General features: G+C 49.4%; 1 protein-coding gene across 2 annotated transcripts; it reads left to right on the top strand.

Annotated features, from left to right (window-relative positions):
- The first annotated feature begins 3,189 nt into the window (after positions 1-3,189).
- On the top strand, positions 3,190-16,272 carry HBEGF (heparin binding EGF like growth factor). Of its 2 annotated transcripts, none has more exons than XM_049649368.1 (6): positions 3,190-3,531; positions 3,719-3,892; positions 6,948-7,125; positions 12,545-12,700; positions 13,740-13,830; positions 14,850-16,272. In XM_049649368.1, exons 1-5 carry the CDS (start codon positions 3,486-3,488, stop codon positions 13,810-13,812), a joined length of 627 nt encoding a protein of 208 aa, XP_049505325.1. In that variant the 5' UTR covers positions 3,190-3,485; the 3' UTR covers positions 13,813-13,830; positions 14,850-16,272. The 2 variants fall into 2 exon arrangements, with proteins under 2 accessions (XP_049505325.1, XP_049505326.1); XM_049649369.1 differs by having other exon boundaries at positions 14,759-16,272.
- The last annotated feature ends 345 nt before the right edge of the window (positions 16,273-16,617 follow it).

Raw genomic sequence — 16,617 nt, 5'->3', positions numbered from 1 at the left:
ACCTCCTCCCCCTCGGTTTGTGAGTCTCTCCCCAAATCAAGGTCTGTATGGCTTAGCGGTGAGTCAGTGACATTGTGTCCCATGGAGCCTGTCTTTCCAGAGACCAGGGAACCTAGCACTGGGCTGGAGATTAGGATGCCAGGATTTCTGCTCTGGATTTGCCTCCTTGTGACTCACTGGTGGCCCAGAGCCAGTCTCCAAGCCTCAGTTTGTTCATGTTCCATAGACACTTGGGGAAATGGAGTGGCCTGTTTGGACTCTGCTTCCTTAGGAGTTTATCCACGGCACTTGACAGCTGGAGAGCTGGTGAAGGAGGAGGACATGAAAAATCCTGCATAGTTGTGCTTTCCCATCAACATCTATTTGATGCTCACAGGGATAGAGAATAAAACCCAGCATCTACCTCAGCCTGTAATGTCCTCTGTTATCTGTCCCTAGCCTTTGCTTCAGTGTCATCTCATATCCATCCTTCCTTTCTGGCCTTCTTGCTGTTCCCTGAATGTTCCAATTTGTTCCCACTTTAGTTTTTGCACGATTTGCATGCTTTGGAATGCTTTTGCAACGGATGACCACAAGTCTGTTTCCTTCTTTTTACTCGGGCCTCAGCTTACATGTCACCTGCTCAGAGAGGACTTTGCTGATCATTCACCAAATCTCAAGTGTCATCTCAGGCACTGGGACACATCATCCTACAGGATATCATTGTATTTTAACTTTCCTTATAACATTTGTAATTGTATCTGCTTTTCCTTTTTTATTTACTTAATACGTTGCCTGTCTCCCTTTCTGTAGAACATAAGCTCCCTGAGAACATATTCTTAGTCGTCTTGTTTACTGCTGTGTCCCTAGTGCCTGAAAAGCCTTCAGTGTATGTTTGTGGAATAAAGACGTCAATGAGGCTGCCCCAGTGTGAATCGTGATTCTTTTTTTTTTTTTTTTTTTTTGGTCAGAGGACACTCAAGGTTCTCAGAGGGGAAGTGACTGTCCCAAAATTATTCCAGGCCTTTTGTCTTCTTTTTCCATGCCCTTCCCGTAAGACCTGGCTGACACGCAAACCAAGGTGGGGTGAGGCTCCTAGGTGTGATGAAAGCTTGGAGTTGCCCCATGAATGGGGCTAAGGCTGATGTGGAGGTGAGAAGGCGGAAGGACAGAGCATGCAAAGGGAGAGGCAGGCTGGGACAGGAGAGCGAGGTGTGAACCTGGCAGCAGGGGGGGAAGGGGGTGACTTGGCTGTGTGTCAGGAAGTGTTTCCCTCCGCCCTCCCCTGGGGAGAGCCCTGACCCTAAGGTGGCTTGGTTTGGGGGAAGGAGGTGGTCAGGCAGCTGCTGAGAACTAAGGTGTGGCCTGGGTGGTGATCATCCAGAGAGGTACTAATGATCACCCAGAAGAATAATCCCACAGTGGCACTGGGCCAAATAGGTGATAGGTGAGCTTCCGCCTGATACCAGCCCAACATATAGCCTCAGACCTGGGGAGAAGGGAGAGAAAAGAGACTTCTAAGGGAATGGAGTAGTCAGGATAGAATGCCTAGTGATAATAAGATAACAGGTCACATTTACTGAGGGCTTATAATAAGACTGGCAGTGTACTTACTGCTTTATATATGTTTCTTTGTAAAGTCTTTTTTTTTTTTTGGTTTATTTATTTGTTTTTGAGAGAGAGAGAGAGAGAGAGAGAGAGAGAGAGCAAGCATGAGCAGGGGAGGAGCAGAGAGAGGGGGAGACAGAGAATCCCAAGCAGGCTCCTTGATTTCAGCACAGAGCCTGATTCGAGGCTCGAACTCACAAACCATGAGATCATGACCTGAGCCAAAACCCAGAGTTGGATGCTTAACCAACTGAGCCACCCAGGTGTCCCTCTTCATTCAATCTTTAAAAAGTTCTCTATAAAATACACATTATTATCATTCCCATTTGAGAGATTTGGAAATTGAGGCACAGTGAGATTAAATACCTTGTTTACACTCACTCAATAAGTGGCAAGGTCAATATTCCAACTTAGATCTGTAGTGATTCCAGATAGTGATTTCCTTAGTGTTTCCTATGGAAACCTAAGCCTGGGAATGGTTGCTAGGGGCAAGTCAAGAGGGCAGATCCCCTGCAAAAGTGGAGACGGAGAGAGACAGTGGGATAGCCTGTGTATAAATAGGAAGCCTGTTTTTATCCCTACACATGGGCTGAATCAGGCAAGCAGCTCTATCTGGCACAATCTGAGGGCTTTGAATGCCAACCCAGCCCTATGTCATACAACTCCCTCCCCAGTACGTCCCTGGGAGCTGAAATATCTACTGGGAGAGTAATTTCTTTGGGTCAGGACACTGACTGCCGAAGACCCCTGTAAAAACACATAGGTTGGAAGAGAAACGCATCAATCTCCTGGCACCTGTTGAAAATAGCAACTTAGGCTAACCAGCTGGGTCCTGTGGAAGAAGGTCTCAGTTTTTACATTGGAGAAGAAGGTGGTGTTCCAAGTCAAAAAAAAAAAAAAAAAAAAAAAAGTATGAGGCTTGCTGCACAACCGTTGTCTTTCCAATCCCAGAAGCCTGGGAATTATAATCCATAGTTCAAAAATCTTAATGAAGACTTTATCCCCCTGCGAGAAAGATGGAGGGAAGCCACTCTAGCTGCTGGAGGAATACTAACTTCCTTTGTTTTGCTGCAACTGCAACTCTGATTACTTGTAGCTCATGAGACCTGCTGCCATTCGTGTGTCTAATTTTTTTCATGCGTCTAATTTTTAAACGATAAAATAAATTATCATTTACTATTTGCTGTATTGCTAGGGAAAAAAGGAAGTGTCTCCTTTCAGAAGGTGACATGGGTGCAGATCCCTGGTTTGGAGCAGGGATGGCTGGAGGGACCAGCCTGGAATCAGCGCAGAAAGAGAGGTGTCCAAGGGCAGAGCGCAGCAGTCACAAGGCTGCAGCGCGACAAGCGTTTGGGGAAAGGTAGGAACTAGTCCCTGCCACCTGCCGGTCAGTAGCACTACCCACAGCCTGGCGACGGCTGCCCTGGCCTTGTCCCAAAATATGTGAGCGCCGCCCCCTACTCCCGCCCCTTCCCCCGCCGCGCCCGCGGAGTGGGGGGCTGCGGGGGTTGCGCGGCCGGCGCCGGGAGCCGGGCGAGCGGCCCAGCGCGGGAGGGGGGGGAGAGGGCGGGGCGGAGCTTCGGCGCCTCCCAGAGCCTTATTCCCAGCCGCGCGCCGGGAATCGTTCAGTCGACCGAGGGACCTGCGGGTGGCGCGTGGCTGGCCAACCTAACCGAGACGCAAGGGCTTGGGCGGGCGGACTGACTGAGCAATCGGACAGACGCCCGGCGGCCGCTAGCTCCACGCAGGTCCCAGCCAGGCTTGCACCCAGAGGCCCGCAGCAGACCGTACCGGGCGCAATCTCCTGCGCTCCGCCCGCCCGGGCTCCCGTGCCAGCGCCCCGTGGCCGCCGCCTCCAAAGTGATTGCTGCCTCGCCGCCTCCGCCGGGTCCAGGACCATGAAGCTGCTGCCGTCGGTGGTACTGAAGGTCTTTCTGGCTGCAGGTGAGAGGGCTGCCAACGCCCCCGGAGGTCGGGGGGTTGGGGACACTGTGCTGGGGGCACGGGGGAAGGTCGCTGCGGCGACCCCAGCGCGGGCCACTTGGTGGGGCCCGTGCTCCCTGGCGGACGGGCGCCAGCATTGGTGCGTGGTGACCGCGGGGTCTAATGCGGCCTTGCCCCTCACCCGCAGTGCTCTCGGCATTGGTAACTGGCGAGAGCCTGGAGCGGCTTCGAAGAGGACTGGCAGCTGGAACCAGCAACCTGGACTCTCCCACTGAATCAACAGACCAGCTGCTGCCCTCGGGAGGCAGCCGGGGCAGGGAAGTCCTGGACTTGGAAGAGACAGACCTGGACCTTTTCAGAGGTGGGTGTGAGGGCTACCCGTCCTCGGACCCCAGTGGGCAATTGAAAAATAAGTGGATACAGGATTCATGCTGTTTGGGCACACTTGTGGGTTGGAGGTATTCATGGAGGACTTCAAGGAAAAGCTGCAGGGCCTGACAAACATACTGGGGGATTCTGAAATGTGGGTCCCAGGGTCTTTCTTGCTGTTGAATTTCACATGCCGAGTTGCTGCCCTTCTGGGCACATTGAAAAGGCAGGGGTCTGGGGTCTTGTACATTCCTCTGGGGTCAGCTGGAGTAAGGAACAAGTCATGATTGAGATGCTTTCCCTAGAGTTTCTATACAAAAATGGGTGCAAGTCTTGATTCCTATATCCAATGACTATAATGTATAAAATGACAGAGGTGGAGGTCCTAGGAATATAGTAGGTGTGTAGTCTTCTCCATCTACCTGTCTCCAGGTTGGAGAAACAGAGGGGAATGAGGAACACTTGGCCCCCCAGGTGAGGCCAGCACCTCCTGGGGAGGCTATGAATGGTGGGCACTGAGTCCTTAGGGAGATATACAGAAATGCTGTGTGTCCACAAATCCTACCCAAAGCCTGGAGACTTCCTGACCATCCTGAGTCCTTGAGAGAGACTCCAAGGGAGGAAGGGCTAGGTGGGATCCTCCAACCAGCGGATGTGGCTGTGGTTGAGTACTGGCCCAGGGCAGAGTCCAGAGTCTCCAGCATTGCCCACTGCCCTGCCCCAGGCCACCTGCAGTGATTCTTGAGGGTGGAGCAGGGACCGAGCCTTGGGGCCCCAGAGTTACTGTATTTGGTTGGAAAGATACCTACCTGTTCTAGCCCTGATGCTAGGCCGGCTCCTCAGCCACCGTTCCCTCTCCTTACCCAGAACTTCCCTCAGGTGCTGTCTCTGCTTGTATAAATCAAGGGTCAGCTCTAAAGCTGAGCCTGGGCTGCCACCCTTTGTCTCCTCATAGTAGCCTTCTTGGGCCACCCTGGCCAGAACAACCTGGATTCTCCTAGCCCTCTCCTCCTAGTCAGGGCAGAGCTGGGCTGTGACTCACCCTCCACCCACACGGCTGCTCCTCATACCTCTGCAAACCTGACTCACTGCTCCCTGTCCCTGGCAAGAGCCTGGCTGTCACCCTGTCACTCTCTTCCTCCCCTCTCTGATTGACTTGGCCTTCCTGCCACAATTTCACCACGGCTCTGGTCACTCGATTCCTCTGAGCATCTGCCTCACCTTCTGAGCTCTGAAGGTGCTTGGGTCTGCACCAGAGGAAACTGAGGACTACTGCACCTGCCTGCTTTCCCTTCTCTTGGCTTTGCTAGGTGAGGTCTGAGGATCCTATCATCTAAAATGAATAGCCATTACCATTTATTAAGTACCTACTATGTTCTAGGCACTCATTATGCTATTGTGGGTTAATTAATCCTGTAGCAACCCTCTCAGATTGAACTCCTGCTATCCACTACTTACTAAGAACCCCAGGGTTCAGAGAGAGTAAGCCATATGCCCAAGATCGCAGGAATGAAATTAGAGCACAGATCTGCTGACTTCAGAGTCCATTCATTGTTTCATTCCTGGTTCAACATCCCAGGTGCTCTAGACTTGTCCAGGGGAAGGGACAAGGGTGTATGAGGCACCTTGGTATATTGGGAAAGAATACAGGACATGGATGGAGTCCAGAGACCACATTTCTGATCTCAACCCTGCATGACTTTTACCAAGTCATGCCTTTGGGGACCTCAGGTTTTTTATCTGAAAGTGGAAAGCCATGATATCCTTTCTTTTTTGTATATATTAATTTTTTTTAACATTTATTTCTTTTCAAGAGAGAGACAGAGCAAGTGCAAGTGGGGGAGGAGCATAGAGAGGGAGACAGAGGATCCAAAGCAAGCTGTGCGCTATGAGCACAGAGCCCAACGTAGGGCTCAGACTCACAAACCGTGAGATCATAACCTGGGCCTAAATCAAGAGTCAGCTGCTCATCTGAGTGAGCCACTCAGGCGCCCCCATGATATTCTTTCAAGTCACTTCCAGCTTGAGGATCCTGAGTCTCTAATCTAATATGTGATGTTCACCCTTCTGCCAGACACATGGCTACAGCCATGGAGAGTGGGCACATTTTTTTCTGCTGGGAGCATGGGATAGGGGGACTGGCATCAGACCCCCGATGGGCTGATGGGTGTAGCCCACAGTCAGTCCCAGCTGGATGTGTGAGGCTATTTTTCCCCCTTTGAAGTGTGGAAAGAATGGGGGGGGGGGAGTCATCATTGTTCCAGTTCCTTCTGGATAGTTCCTTGCTTTCCATATTTCTCCCCCTTGTATACACCATACTCCCCATCCTGGAAAACTATAAATGGGACATTAGGGGATAAATGTAAATAGACATTTGAGAGAAGTGGTGAGCTGCAAAGGGCACAGAGCAGGGTAAATATTCTGCTTGAAGTCAAAAAAGCAAGGCCCTGACCAGGCATGGCCTGCTTATGGTCCCCAAGCTTGGCTCTGGCCTGAGCTCATGGTACCCTGGTGCTAATAGGTGCCTCAGAGGGGGCCACCTGGACATGTACCCTGTTGTTATTTTAGGAGCCCCCCCCAAAAAAAAACCCCCTTCCAAGTACCTTCTCCAGAAGCAATTTTTATCTCTGACACTGTCTTCCTGCAAGTGGGTCACTGAGTGCAGCATCAGGAAATGAGGCTGATTTAAGGCCAAAATAGAACCAAGTGGGTGTGGAGGAGTAGATGGGAACGGTTGGTGGAGTGAGGTTGGTAGAAATGCCCCGTCAGCTGCAGTTACTCAATAGAAGCTAACATTGTTAGAATGAAGTTCTTAAACTGAGTTTGTGAAATGTGTTCCTTGGGACCCCTGTAGCCTCTGCTTCCTCCTCTGCTTTCTGGTTGTTCTGCCCAGTCCTCCTTTAGCCCCTGGGAGGCACTGAGCCAAGGGGTCTACCCAAGTCTTCTCACTTCAGGTGGGGTCACAGAGTATGTTTTCCGTCCAGACCTGGATGGAATTCTTAACCCCAGGAAAGTAAAAAACTTAACAGGGTACTTTTCTCCTGCAGCTGCTTTCTCCTCCAAGCCACAGCCTCTGGTGACACCCAGCAAGGAGGAGCGTGGGAAAAAAAAGAAGAAAGGCAAGGGGTTAGGGAGGAAGAGAGACCCATGTCTTCGGAAATACAAGGACTTCTGCATCCACGGAGAGTGCAAATATGTGAAGGAGCTCCGGGCTCCATCCTGCATGTAAGTGTCCCTTTCCGGGCTGACTCTCCTCAGCACACTCTTTGTCAGTCACGTGGCTGTTCCTCGTTGTCACTGTTCCTTGAATTCATAATTCTACTCCGTTTCTTCTCAATCTTTAGGCGGAAGTTGGGAGGAGGGGAAATATTTTTAGTCAGCGGAAGGGGCTCTCCCCCGCATAGGATGTAATTTCCTGTGGTGTAGGTTTGTGACGCTCTTTCATCCTTGGGGACATTTCCTGCTTGCTCAGACACGAGCATGTGGCTAGGAGAGCTTACACCTGCAGGCAGGTCCTTCATTCCTACCTTATGCCCTACTGCAGATGGGAGAAGCCAGTAGGACACATGGCAGAGTAGGCTTCCTGGGGGGGAGTGGAGCTCCTGTGGCCTCCTTTCCCAAGCCCTGCAGGCAGGTATGAAGTGCAGTCAGACTCACACTGTGCAGATGTGTGTGCTTGGACATATGTCCACTCATATGAGTGAGCACATATGGATTGATTTGAAGGAACGGCAGGACTCTACAGGAAGTGATCATCATGAGAGCAGGGAGAAGCCTCTCCTCTCTTCTTCCTCATCCCAGCAAGGGCCAGGAGGTGGGGGACATGGCAGGTATTGGCCTTTGGCCATGGGAGTGGGAGAACACTTCCTTTGTGCCAGATTAACAGGAAATGGAACCCAACCCAGTAGGCATCAGCCCCCGGTCAGGCAGCACCACCCCTTCCCTGGGTGGAAGGGCCATGGGTTCTGCAGCTATTCTGCTAGGCCAAACCCAGCAAACGGCAGCCTTGGCGACCCCTCGGGGGTGACGGCACAGCCATGCTTTCTGGCAGGCATAATGTCGCCACTGTGCCTGAGGCCAACACCCACATCAGACTACAAACATCCACTCTTCCTCTGGACACAAGGTCCCTACAAAGGACAGTCTTTGTGACCTGGGAGACTCTGGACAGGGCCAGGAGATGATGAGGTGCACACCACCTCTCAACCTGTCAAAAAGGCTGACTGCCTGGCATCTCTTCTGTTGTGACTGGTAAAGATCCCTTGTTTTTTTAAAGTTTCCTTGTCCTGTCTGATCTTACATAGCAAAGCTGCCCTATATTTGGCAGTTGGCAAGACATCACTCTACCCTGTCCATGATCACTTGTGTGTCCTCTCCTATAACGCCCTTGTCAGGAGCTTGGTATTGGAGGGAGTTGCTTTAGAGTAACATAGACAGTCCTCATAGGGTGTTGGGATAGGGTAGGGAATATTTGTCTTAAATTTGTAAAATGCTGTCATTAGCACAGGGTGGAGGCAGTGGCTCTGAGGGTAGTCAAGATGGATTGAGGCCAGGAATCTGGGCCAAACTGATCCAGAGCTTTGGTGGGTGGTCTTCCACTGCTCAGCTGAGAACCTTTGTAAGGCTGCTGTCCTGGAGGGCTGGGCTTGACCCACCAGCTAAGGCCAGTAGATAAGGGTGCCCAGAGCCAAGGTGGCCCTAGGGATAGTGATGATATTCATGATGATGCCTTCTCTCCTTTGCCCCGTAACTTCACTATTAACATTTAATATGAGCTGAGCCCTGCAGGTATGTGTTGAGTGCCTACTTGGTGCCAACTATTCTAGGGGATAGGGAATTACAGTCATGTCCTAGGATTCTCAAAAGCCCTAGGGAAGTTGGCAAGGGCTTGCTACGTCTAGTTGAAAGGTAAGGAAACTAGAGCCAGGAAGTAGGAAGTGATTTGCCTGAGATCAACAGCTAAATAAGTGGATGGAAACAGGACAGGGATTCAGGTGCCTGACTTCCAGTCCAGCGTGCTTTTCATGCCCCCAGGCTGTATTGGATGTTGGCCTGTGTCCTTCTTCCCTATCTGTCCTTATAGAGTTTGAATAGGATTTTATAGAGGACAGCTGTTATGTTAGAGGTATCTTAAGGCTTTTACTAGCCTAAGGGCATGCCAACCTGATTTGAAGACCTTGTCTCTGCTTCCTAAGCGGATTTTCAAGGGGCTGGATTCAGTGTCTGATTTGGCTGCTCCCCTCACTCCAGCCTTTGGTACTCTGGGCAGAATGCAGCAAGAAGACACATAGTTCCTGGTTTGGGCAAATGTGATATCTGGTCACCTACCTTTGGGGCCCTTTGTTGCTCCTCCTTCCCTCTAGACCCCGGAACAACCAGCTAGGGTGTATTCAGGCTGCCCTTGAGAGCTTGAGGCTAGCTGGCTTCCTAAGCCGGTCCTCCACAGCCACCATTCACAGGAAAGCCCTTTTTGTGTCACCAGCCAAACGCTGCCCTCAAAGAGCAGTTTCCTGGGGCTCCTAACTAGCTGCTGACCCAGCAACTGGCTGTGAAATTTCCTGTGGCTGGAGGAAACCTTGGGGCAGTCAGGCTGAGGAGAACTCATTTGGAAGAGAAATGGGTCTGGAGCCTCCCCTTGGCCTCATTGGCCAGATCCTGAAAAGGGATGGTGAGCCCCCTTCTCTTTGGCTCCATCTGACTTTGGCCACCCATACGTCAGGGCAGTACCCTCTGGCATCTAATGATACAATAAGTCACAGTTTGGTGAGACTTGGTCTTTTGCTAAGTGATTTTACCTGTATATTCTCATTTGATCTCAAAATACGCTAGCGAGGCGGGTGTTTATTATTCTTGTGTTTCACATGAGGAAACCAAAGCTCACAAAGGTAAAAGTAACTTGCTCAAGATCACTTGGCTAGAAATAGCAGTGGGACTGATCTGGAACTCATGTATTCTGACATCCAAACTGGAGAAACCCAGTTTGGAAGATGTCTTTAGACCCTAGAGGGTTTTAACTTCTATTGTAACACAAATTCTGAAATGGGTCACAAACATTGGTAGGAGGAACATGTTCCAGTTTGGTGGGTTGCTGGCTCTGGGTAAGACACATGATCTTGCCCCCACCCAGGATGCTTGGAACGTTCTCATCCCCCCTCCTTCCCAGGGGAAGCCAGGAGTCATCTGCAAAGGGAGGGGGAGGTGGGTAATATTAGGATGTTTACATTATTATCCTTTTGACTCAGGGTGGGGGTGGAGGGATTATGTAACTGAATTGCGGGACTCTGAGGCCAAGCTTTATTTCTATCATCTGAGTAACTACCTGTGGGGTTTGAGTGATGGCTGAAAGTGAAAAACAGACTGAGCTTCGGCTTCCCTTCCCCCAAGGGAGCACAGTCTCTGAAGTCATCTAGACTGCTGGGTTGAATCCTGGCTTTACCACTCACTAGCTGTGTAACCTTGGGCAAATTAGCTAAACAACTTAAGCCTCAGTCTCTCCATCTTTAAAATGGGGGTAGTAACTCCTACTTCAGAGAGATGTTTTTAAGATTAAATGAAATGATTCTTTTTTTTTAAAGTTTATTTATTTATTTTGAGAGAAAGAGAGAGAGAGAGAGGCAGAGAGAGGAGAGAGAGAATCCCAAGCATGCTCTGCACTGTCAGCTTGGAGCCCGACATGGGGCTCAAACCTATGAACCATGAGCCTAAGTTAAAAGTCAGATGCTTAATTGACTGAGCCACCCAGGAGCCCCTGAAATGATTCTTATAAAGCAATTAGCACAGAGTACTTGGCTCACATAAGCCTTTAATGTTTGGTATTTATTATTCAAGTTAATAATAATAATAATAGTAAAATAGTAAGTCAAAGAGCAGGGTCAGACTGCCCCAGGAACCCATCACCTCATCAGATATGTGTTTCCTTGGGGGTAGCCTGCATTGTTCAGAGTAGAAAGAATCATGAATTGGAATCTGCTATGACTAGTTTCTAGTCTTAGCCTTGTTGCTTTTTAGTTGTGTTACTTTTGGCAAATCACAATCCCTCTGACCCTTAATCTTACTCTTTCAATCTGTAAAATGGGTCTGTACCTGTCTACCAGATGTTGAGTCTCAGCTGAGCTAGCAGGTAAGGCTAGTGTCTTATCAACTGTAATCTGTTGTGCAGATGTGATTTCCCAAGGGCACTCCTAAGAGTGTCTTCCATAAGAGCAGGGGGAGGGTTATTGTTTTGCCCACCTTGGCTGATAGAACAGATTAGATTCATGGAGAGGCTGGGTAAAGAGCTGTGTGCCCTGCTATGTGTATATGGGCCTGACCCACATTTTATCCTTCAGTGAGGTGGTTCCCCAAAACACCCAGGAGGATCCAGGGCAGGGAGAGGTGCTTGGCACCCCACAAGCACAGCCTGGCCTGTCTGTTGCTGCCAGGTCTGGAGAGATCTGTTTCCCAGGTGCCTCTCGGCAGAAGGAAGGAATTCCTTGCTCTGAGGCACCGTATGCATAATGTACTTCCCAGAGGAGGTGCAGCTCAGGATAGAGGCCCACCAGGTTCTCAGTGCTTCCTTCAGCAGGCTAGTGGCCTCAAGTCCCCAGGCAGACAGTGCCAGTGCAGTTGTGGGTGTAATTGGGGAGCAAACTGAGCTCAGAGTCAGACAAACCAAGACCACACCTCTGCTCTGCTGAGTGACCACTGGGAAGATAGCTCGGCCTTTCTCTAGCACGGGGCTTCCATCTACATCAAAGGGCCTCTCGGGTGCTCAGATAAAGAAAGGAACATGAATGTGCTTGTTCAACTGAACGCACTTCTGAGTCTTCCTAAGAGCTTCCAGGAAGTGCTTTATGTTGGAAGAGGTGGCTGTCATCTGATTTATTTCTCGAGTGTGAAAAGCCAGGGGGTTGTTCCTGACATTCCTCCACACTCTGGCAAGACAGCTGGGCAAGAAGTTACCTTGGTTTGTTTGCTTTGTCCTGTGATGAAGGAGGCCAGATAGCCCAGGGTTCAGAGGCCAAAAGTTGATGTTAAGCTCTCAAGTTGGGCTCTGCACCCAGGGGGAGCTGGGAGTTAAATGGAGGGAACTTGAGAAAAATGACTCCTGGCAAATGAACAGGACCTATTAATAGGCTGGGCCGTGGCTGAGAGGGACTGAGTGCTGGAAGCAGTGGTGGAGAAGCTTGGGTTTATTTCTAGGTCAGAGTTGAGGGGCCTCACTAGAGGGAGTGATACTCAGTCCCCTCAGCTCAACCCACCAGCTCATGGGCCTAAGTCTTCTGAAGGCCTTAAACAAAACCTCTTAACACACATGTAATAAATCATCCACACGTGGAACGTATCTAGCTAAGACCTTCAAGTCCTCCCTCACTTTTTCCCTGCCTGGAGTGGGAATCTCCAGCCAGACAGCCAGAGGAAACGGAGAAGGGGGTGAGGAATTGGGAAGGAAGGCCACAGAACCTTCAGAAGGGCTCCTCAAAAGTCTTCTACTAAATTCCTACTAGAAGGATAGAGGAAGGGCGGGAATCCGGATAGGAATCCGGTCAGGGGTTGATAGACTGAGGCTGTGAGGACTGGGGTTTGGCTTAGGTAGATGGGCCATTGCCTGTAGAGAGAGGCCAAACCACTAACCTCCTCTCTGCTTTGTTCTGTCTTAAACCAGCTGCCACCCAGGTTACCACGGAGAGAGGTGCCATGGGCTGAGCCTCCCGGTGGAAAACCGCTTATATACTTATGACCATACGACCGTCCTGGCTGTGGTGGCTGTGGTGCTGTCGTCTGTCTGTCTGCTTGTCATCGTGGGGCTTCTCATGTTTCGGTGAGTATTGGGCCCCTGCAGGCTGTTTCTGCGTATCACTTCCATCCCTCCTCCTGGGTCTTCTGCCTGTGATCACATGAGCCCTCCAACCTCCCAAACTCGGGGCTAGGCATTTGACCGACATTCTGGAGTACAGGTTCTCTAGGAACCCAGCTTCTCTGGCATGACATGAATCCGGTGTCCAGAGCACAGGGCAAAAATTGTGAGGCCATAGCAGCTCCTGCTTCTCATAGCAGGCACAGTAACCCATCCATGGATCCACCTCTTCACACAGTTCTTTCTCTTTGCCCTGTTCTTTGATGGCATTAGTATGTGGTTTGATAGAGCATGGGTGGTATATGGTTATTGGTATAGTCTTCTAATTCTGAGGCATCTTGACCCCAGGCCATGTTTCTAGTCCAGGTTATGTTCTAGACTGGGGGAAACCTGCCAAGCACTCTGTGCCTGTTTTCAAGCAGTGTAAATTATCTGTCGTGAGACCTGGACCAAGTTGCCTGTCTTTCTGAGGGTTATAATCTTACAGTGATTGTAATCTCTGTCTACCTACCTCATCAGGATGTTGTGAGGATCCTGTAAATGAGGTGAAAGTTCTCAGCAAATTATAGCTTTTGCTGTTAGAGACAGGCATTCCCTGGGGCAAGTTGGGCGTTTGACCAGAGGTCTGTTGGGCTGCCATACCCTCTTGGCTTTTCCAAGTAACGGACAGAACCACCATGGCAGTGTCCTTTAAATTTAAATTTTTTTTTTTTTAACATTTATTTATTTTTGAGACAGAGAGAGACAGAGCATGAACAGGGGAGGGGCAGAGAGAGAGGGAGACACAGAATCCGAAACAGGCTCCAGGCTCTGAGCTGTCAGCACAGAGCCCGACGCGGGGCTCGAACTCACGGACCATGAGATCATGACCTGAGCCGAAGTCGGACGCTTAACTGACCAAGCCACCCAGGCGCCCCATGGCAGTGTCCTTTAGAAGGACCTTCTCTGGACCCACACCCTATCAAAGCAGGCAAATCTTGCTCACAAAACTTGTCTCCTTCAGGTACCATAGGAGAGGTGGTTATGATGTGGAAAATGAAGAGAAAGTGAAGTTGGGCATGACTACTTCCCACTGAGAGAGACCTGTGCTCAAGGTAATGGTCCATCCTTTGCCCCCTGGCACCATCACCACCTTTCCTAGATCTGTTTCAAGGCATGCTGAATTCTTTTTTTTTTTTTTTAATTTTTTTTTAATGTTTATTTATTTTTGAGACAGAGAGAGACAGAGCATGAATGGGGGAGGGACAGAGAGAGAGGGAGACACAGAATCGGAAGCAGGGTCCAGGCTCTGAGCCATCAGCCCAGAGCCTGACGCGGGGCTCGAACTCACGAACTGCGAGATCGTGACCTGAGCTGACGTCGGACGCTCAACCGACTGAGCCACCCAGGCGCCCCAAGTCATGCTGAATTCTTCTCTTGTCCTACGGGTTGGAGGATAGGCTACTGTGGAGTTAGGGTCCCCGTGCAGAATGGTTTTCAAAAAGGTTTTCGGTAGGGGCACCTGGGTGGCTCAGTTGGTTAAGCAGCTGACTCTTGATTTTGGCTCAAGTCATGATCTCGCAGTTAGTGAGATCAAGTCCCGAGTTGGGCTCTGCTCTGTCAGCATGGAGCCTCCTTGGATTTCTCTCTCTCTCTCCCTGTCTCTTTGCCCTTCCCCTGTTCACATGTACTCTTTTTCCCTCTCAAAATAAATAAATAAATAACAAAAAAGTTTATTTTTTTTGGGGGGGGGAGAGTGCACAAGTGGGGAGGGCAGAGATAGAGGGAGAGATAGAGAGAATTCGAAGCAGGCTCCACACTGCCATTGTGGAGCCCAATGCAGGGCTCGAACCCACAAACCACGAGATCATGACCTGAGCTGAAGTCAGACGCTTAACCAACTAAACCACCCAGGTGCCCCGGCCAAAAAGGTTTTCAGTGCGTCATCTCCACTTGGGGTGACAGCTGCCACAGAAATATCCAAGAGAGATACCTGAGACAATAGCATCTTCCATCTTTGTCCCTTCTTCTGCCCCTTCACAGATGATCTTCCTACTTCCTGAGACTGGACCTAGGAAACTCTTAAGACCTATTAACTGGATCCAGCATTAAATGCCTTCCTCTTATGCTTTAGGAATCTTCTGGGGACTGCTACCTCTGAGAAGACACAGCTGATCGTAGACTCTGCAGAGGGAAAGAACGTCACAGCTAGTCAGGAAGATTCCTTCGTCCCCAGTTGCTATCTAGATTGGGCCTCCCATAATTGCTTTGCCAAAATACCAGAGCCTTCAAGTGCCAAACTGAATGTGTCAAAATGGGATCTTGATCAGAAGAAAGCAAAAGTGAGAGACCTTCATGCCCTTCGGATTCTCTCCACCAAACCCCACTTATCCCCATAAGTTTGTTTAAACACTTAACTTCTGGATTAAGATGCCAGTTAAATTCCATATGCTCCAGGATCTTTGACTGAGAAAAAAAAGGAGAGGAAGAAGGAAAGATTTGTGGATTGGAAGAGAGTAATAAAGATTGAGAAGCCATGTACTCAAGTAGCCACCAAGGGATCTGCCATTTGGACCCTCTAGCGCTGGATTTGATGAGCTAACTGTGAAATACCACAAGCCTGAGAACTCTGAATTCTGGGACTTCTACCCAGATGGAAAAATAACAACTATTTTTTGTTTGTTTGTTTGTAAAATGCCTCTTAAATTATATATTTATTTTATTCTATGTATGTTAATTTATTTAGTTTTTAACAATCTAACAATAATATTTCAAGTGCCTAGCCTGTTACTTTGGCAATTTCCTGGCCCTCCACCTTATATGCCCCACCATCTGGCTCCGCATCGCACCCCTCTGCCACAAATCTGAGATGGTTCTGTGACCCATCTGTAGTCATCTATTATCTGTCCACATTTCCGAAGACCTTCTGCAATCACAGTGCCAAAGGGGGAGGTCTGTAGGTCAGGATATAGGAGTTAACTTTGTCAGATCCACTCTATGAGTTGGACTACAGTCTTGCCTAGGCGATTTTGTCTACTGTTTGTGTTTTGAAAGCCCAAGGTGCTGATGTCAAAGTGTAACAGATACCGGTGTTTCCCTATGTCCTTTCCCTGCCAAATCTCAGAAGAGGTTGGGCTTCTAGCCTACAGATTTCCTGGCTCCTCACCCCCCTCCTGGCCCCAGGCCCGCAGAGTGGGCACTCCCTCTTCCCTGTGTCAAGACATTTCTCTTACTCCTGCCATTCTTCTGGTGCTACTCCATGCAGCGGTCAGTGCAGCAGGGGATGATCTAGAGAAGGTATTAGCAAAGAAAAAGGCTGAGGAGGAACAGGAAACATTGGAGCTGTTGTTAATTGATAACCTACCAACTGCTACAGAGTTTGGAGGTGAGGAGGGTTTTTGTGTAAACCCACCCACCTCACCTAAACTAAAAAGGCATGCTGTCATGGCCCCTTCTGGAAGTTTCTGGTGCCATTTCTGAACTGTTACAACTTGTATTTCCAAACCTGGTTCATATTTATATTTTGCAATTCAAATAAAGATAACCCTTACTCCATAGATTTCTGTCTGCTTGTTTTAACTGGGAACTGGTCTAACAGATATTTCCTAAGCCCTGACTCAACATTAGGCTCTATGCCAGGCCTTTTTATGTACACTATCTCAGTATCCCTGACAACATTGTGATGGAGGTACTATCATTGTCCCATTTTTCCAAAAGAGAAAACGGAAGCTCTTGGTCAGAAGAAAGCAAAAGTGGGAGCTCAGAGAGGTTATATAACTTGCCTGAAGATACACAGTTGGTAAGTGACAGAGCTGGGACTGGCAGTCTGACTCCAATTATTTGTCTTAATGCTTATATTTACTACCTCTGAGACAACAGAGAATAAACTTTTCACATAGAAA

This window comes from Panthera uncia, assembly GCF_023721935.1.
Source record: "Panthera uncia isolate 11264 chromosome A1 unlocalized genomic scaffold, Puncia_PCG_1.0 HiC_scaffold_17, whole genome shotgun sequence".
Classification (NCBI taxonomy): Eukaryota; Metazoa; Chordata; class Mammalia; order Carnivora; family Felidae; genus Panthera; species Panthera uncia.
The sequence above is the reverse complement of the archived record's forward strand: the minus strand, read 5'-3'. Positions and strand labels throughout refer to the sequence as shown.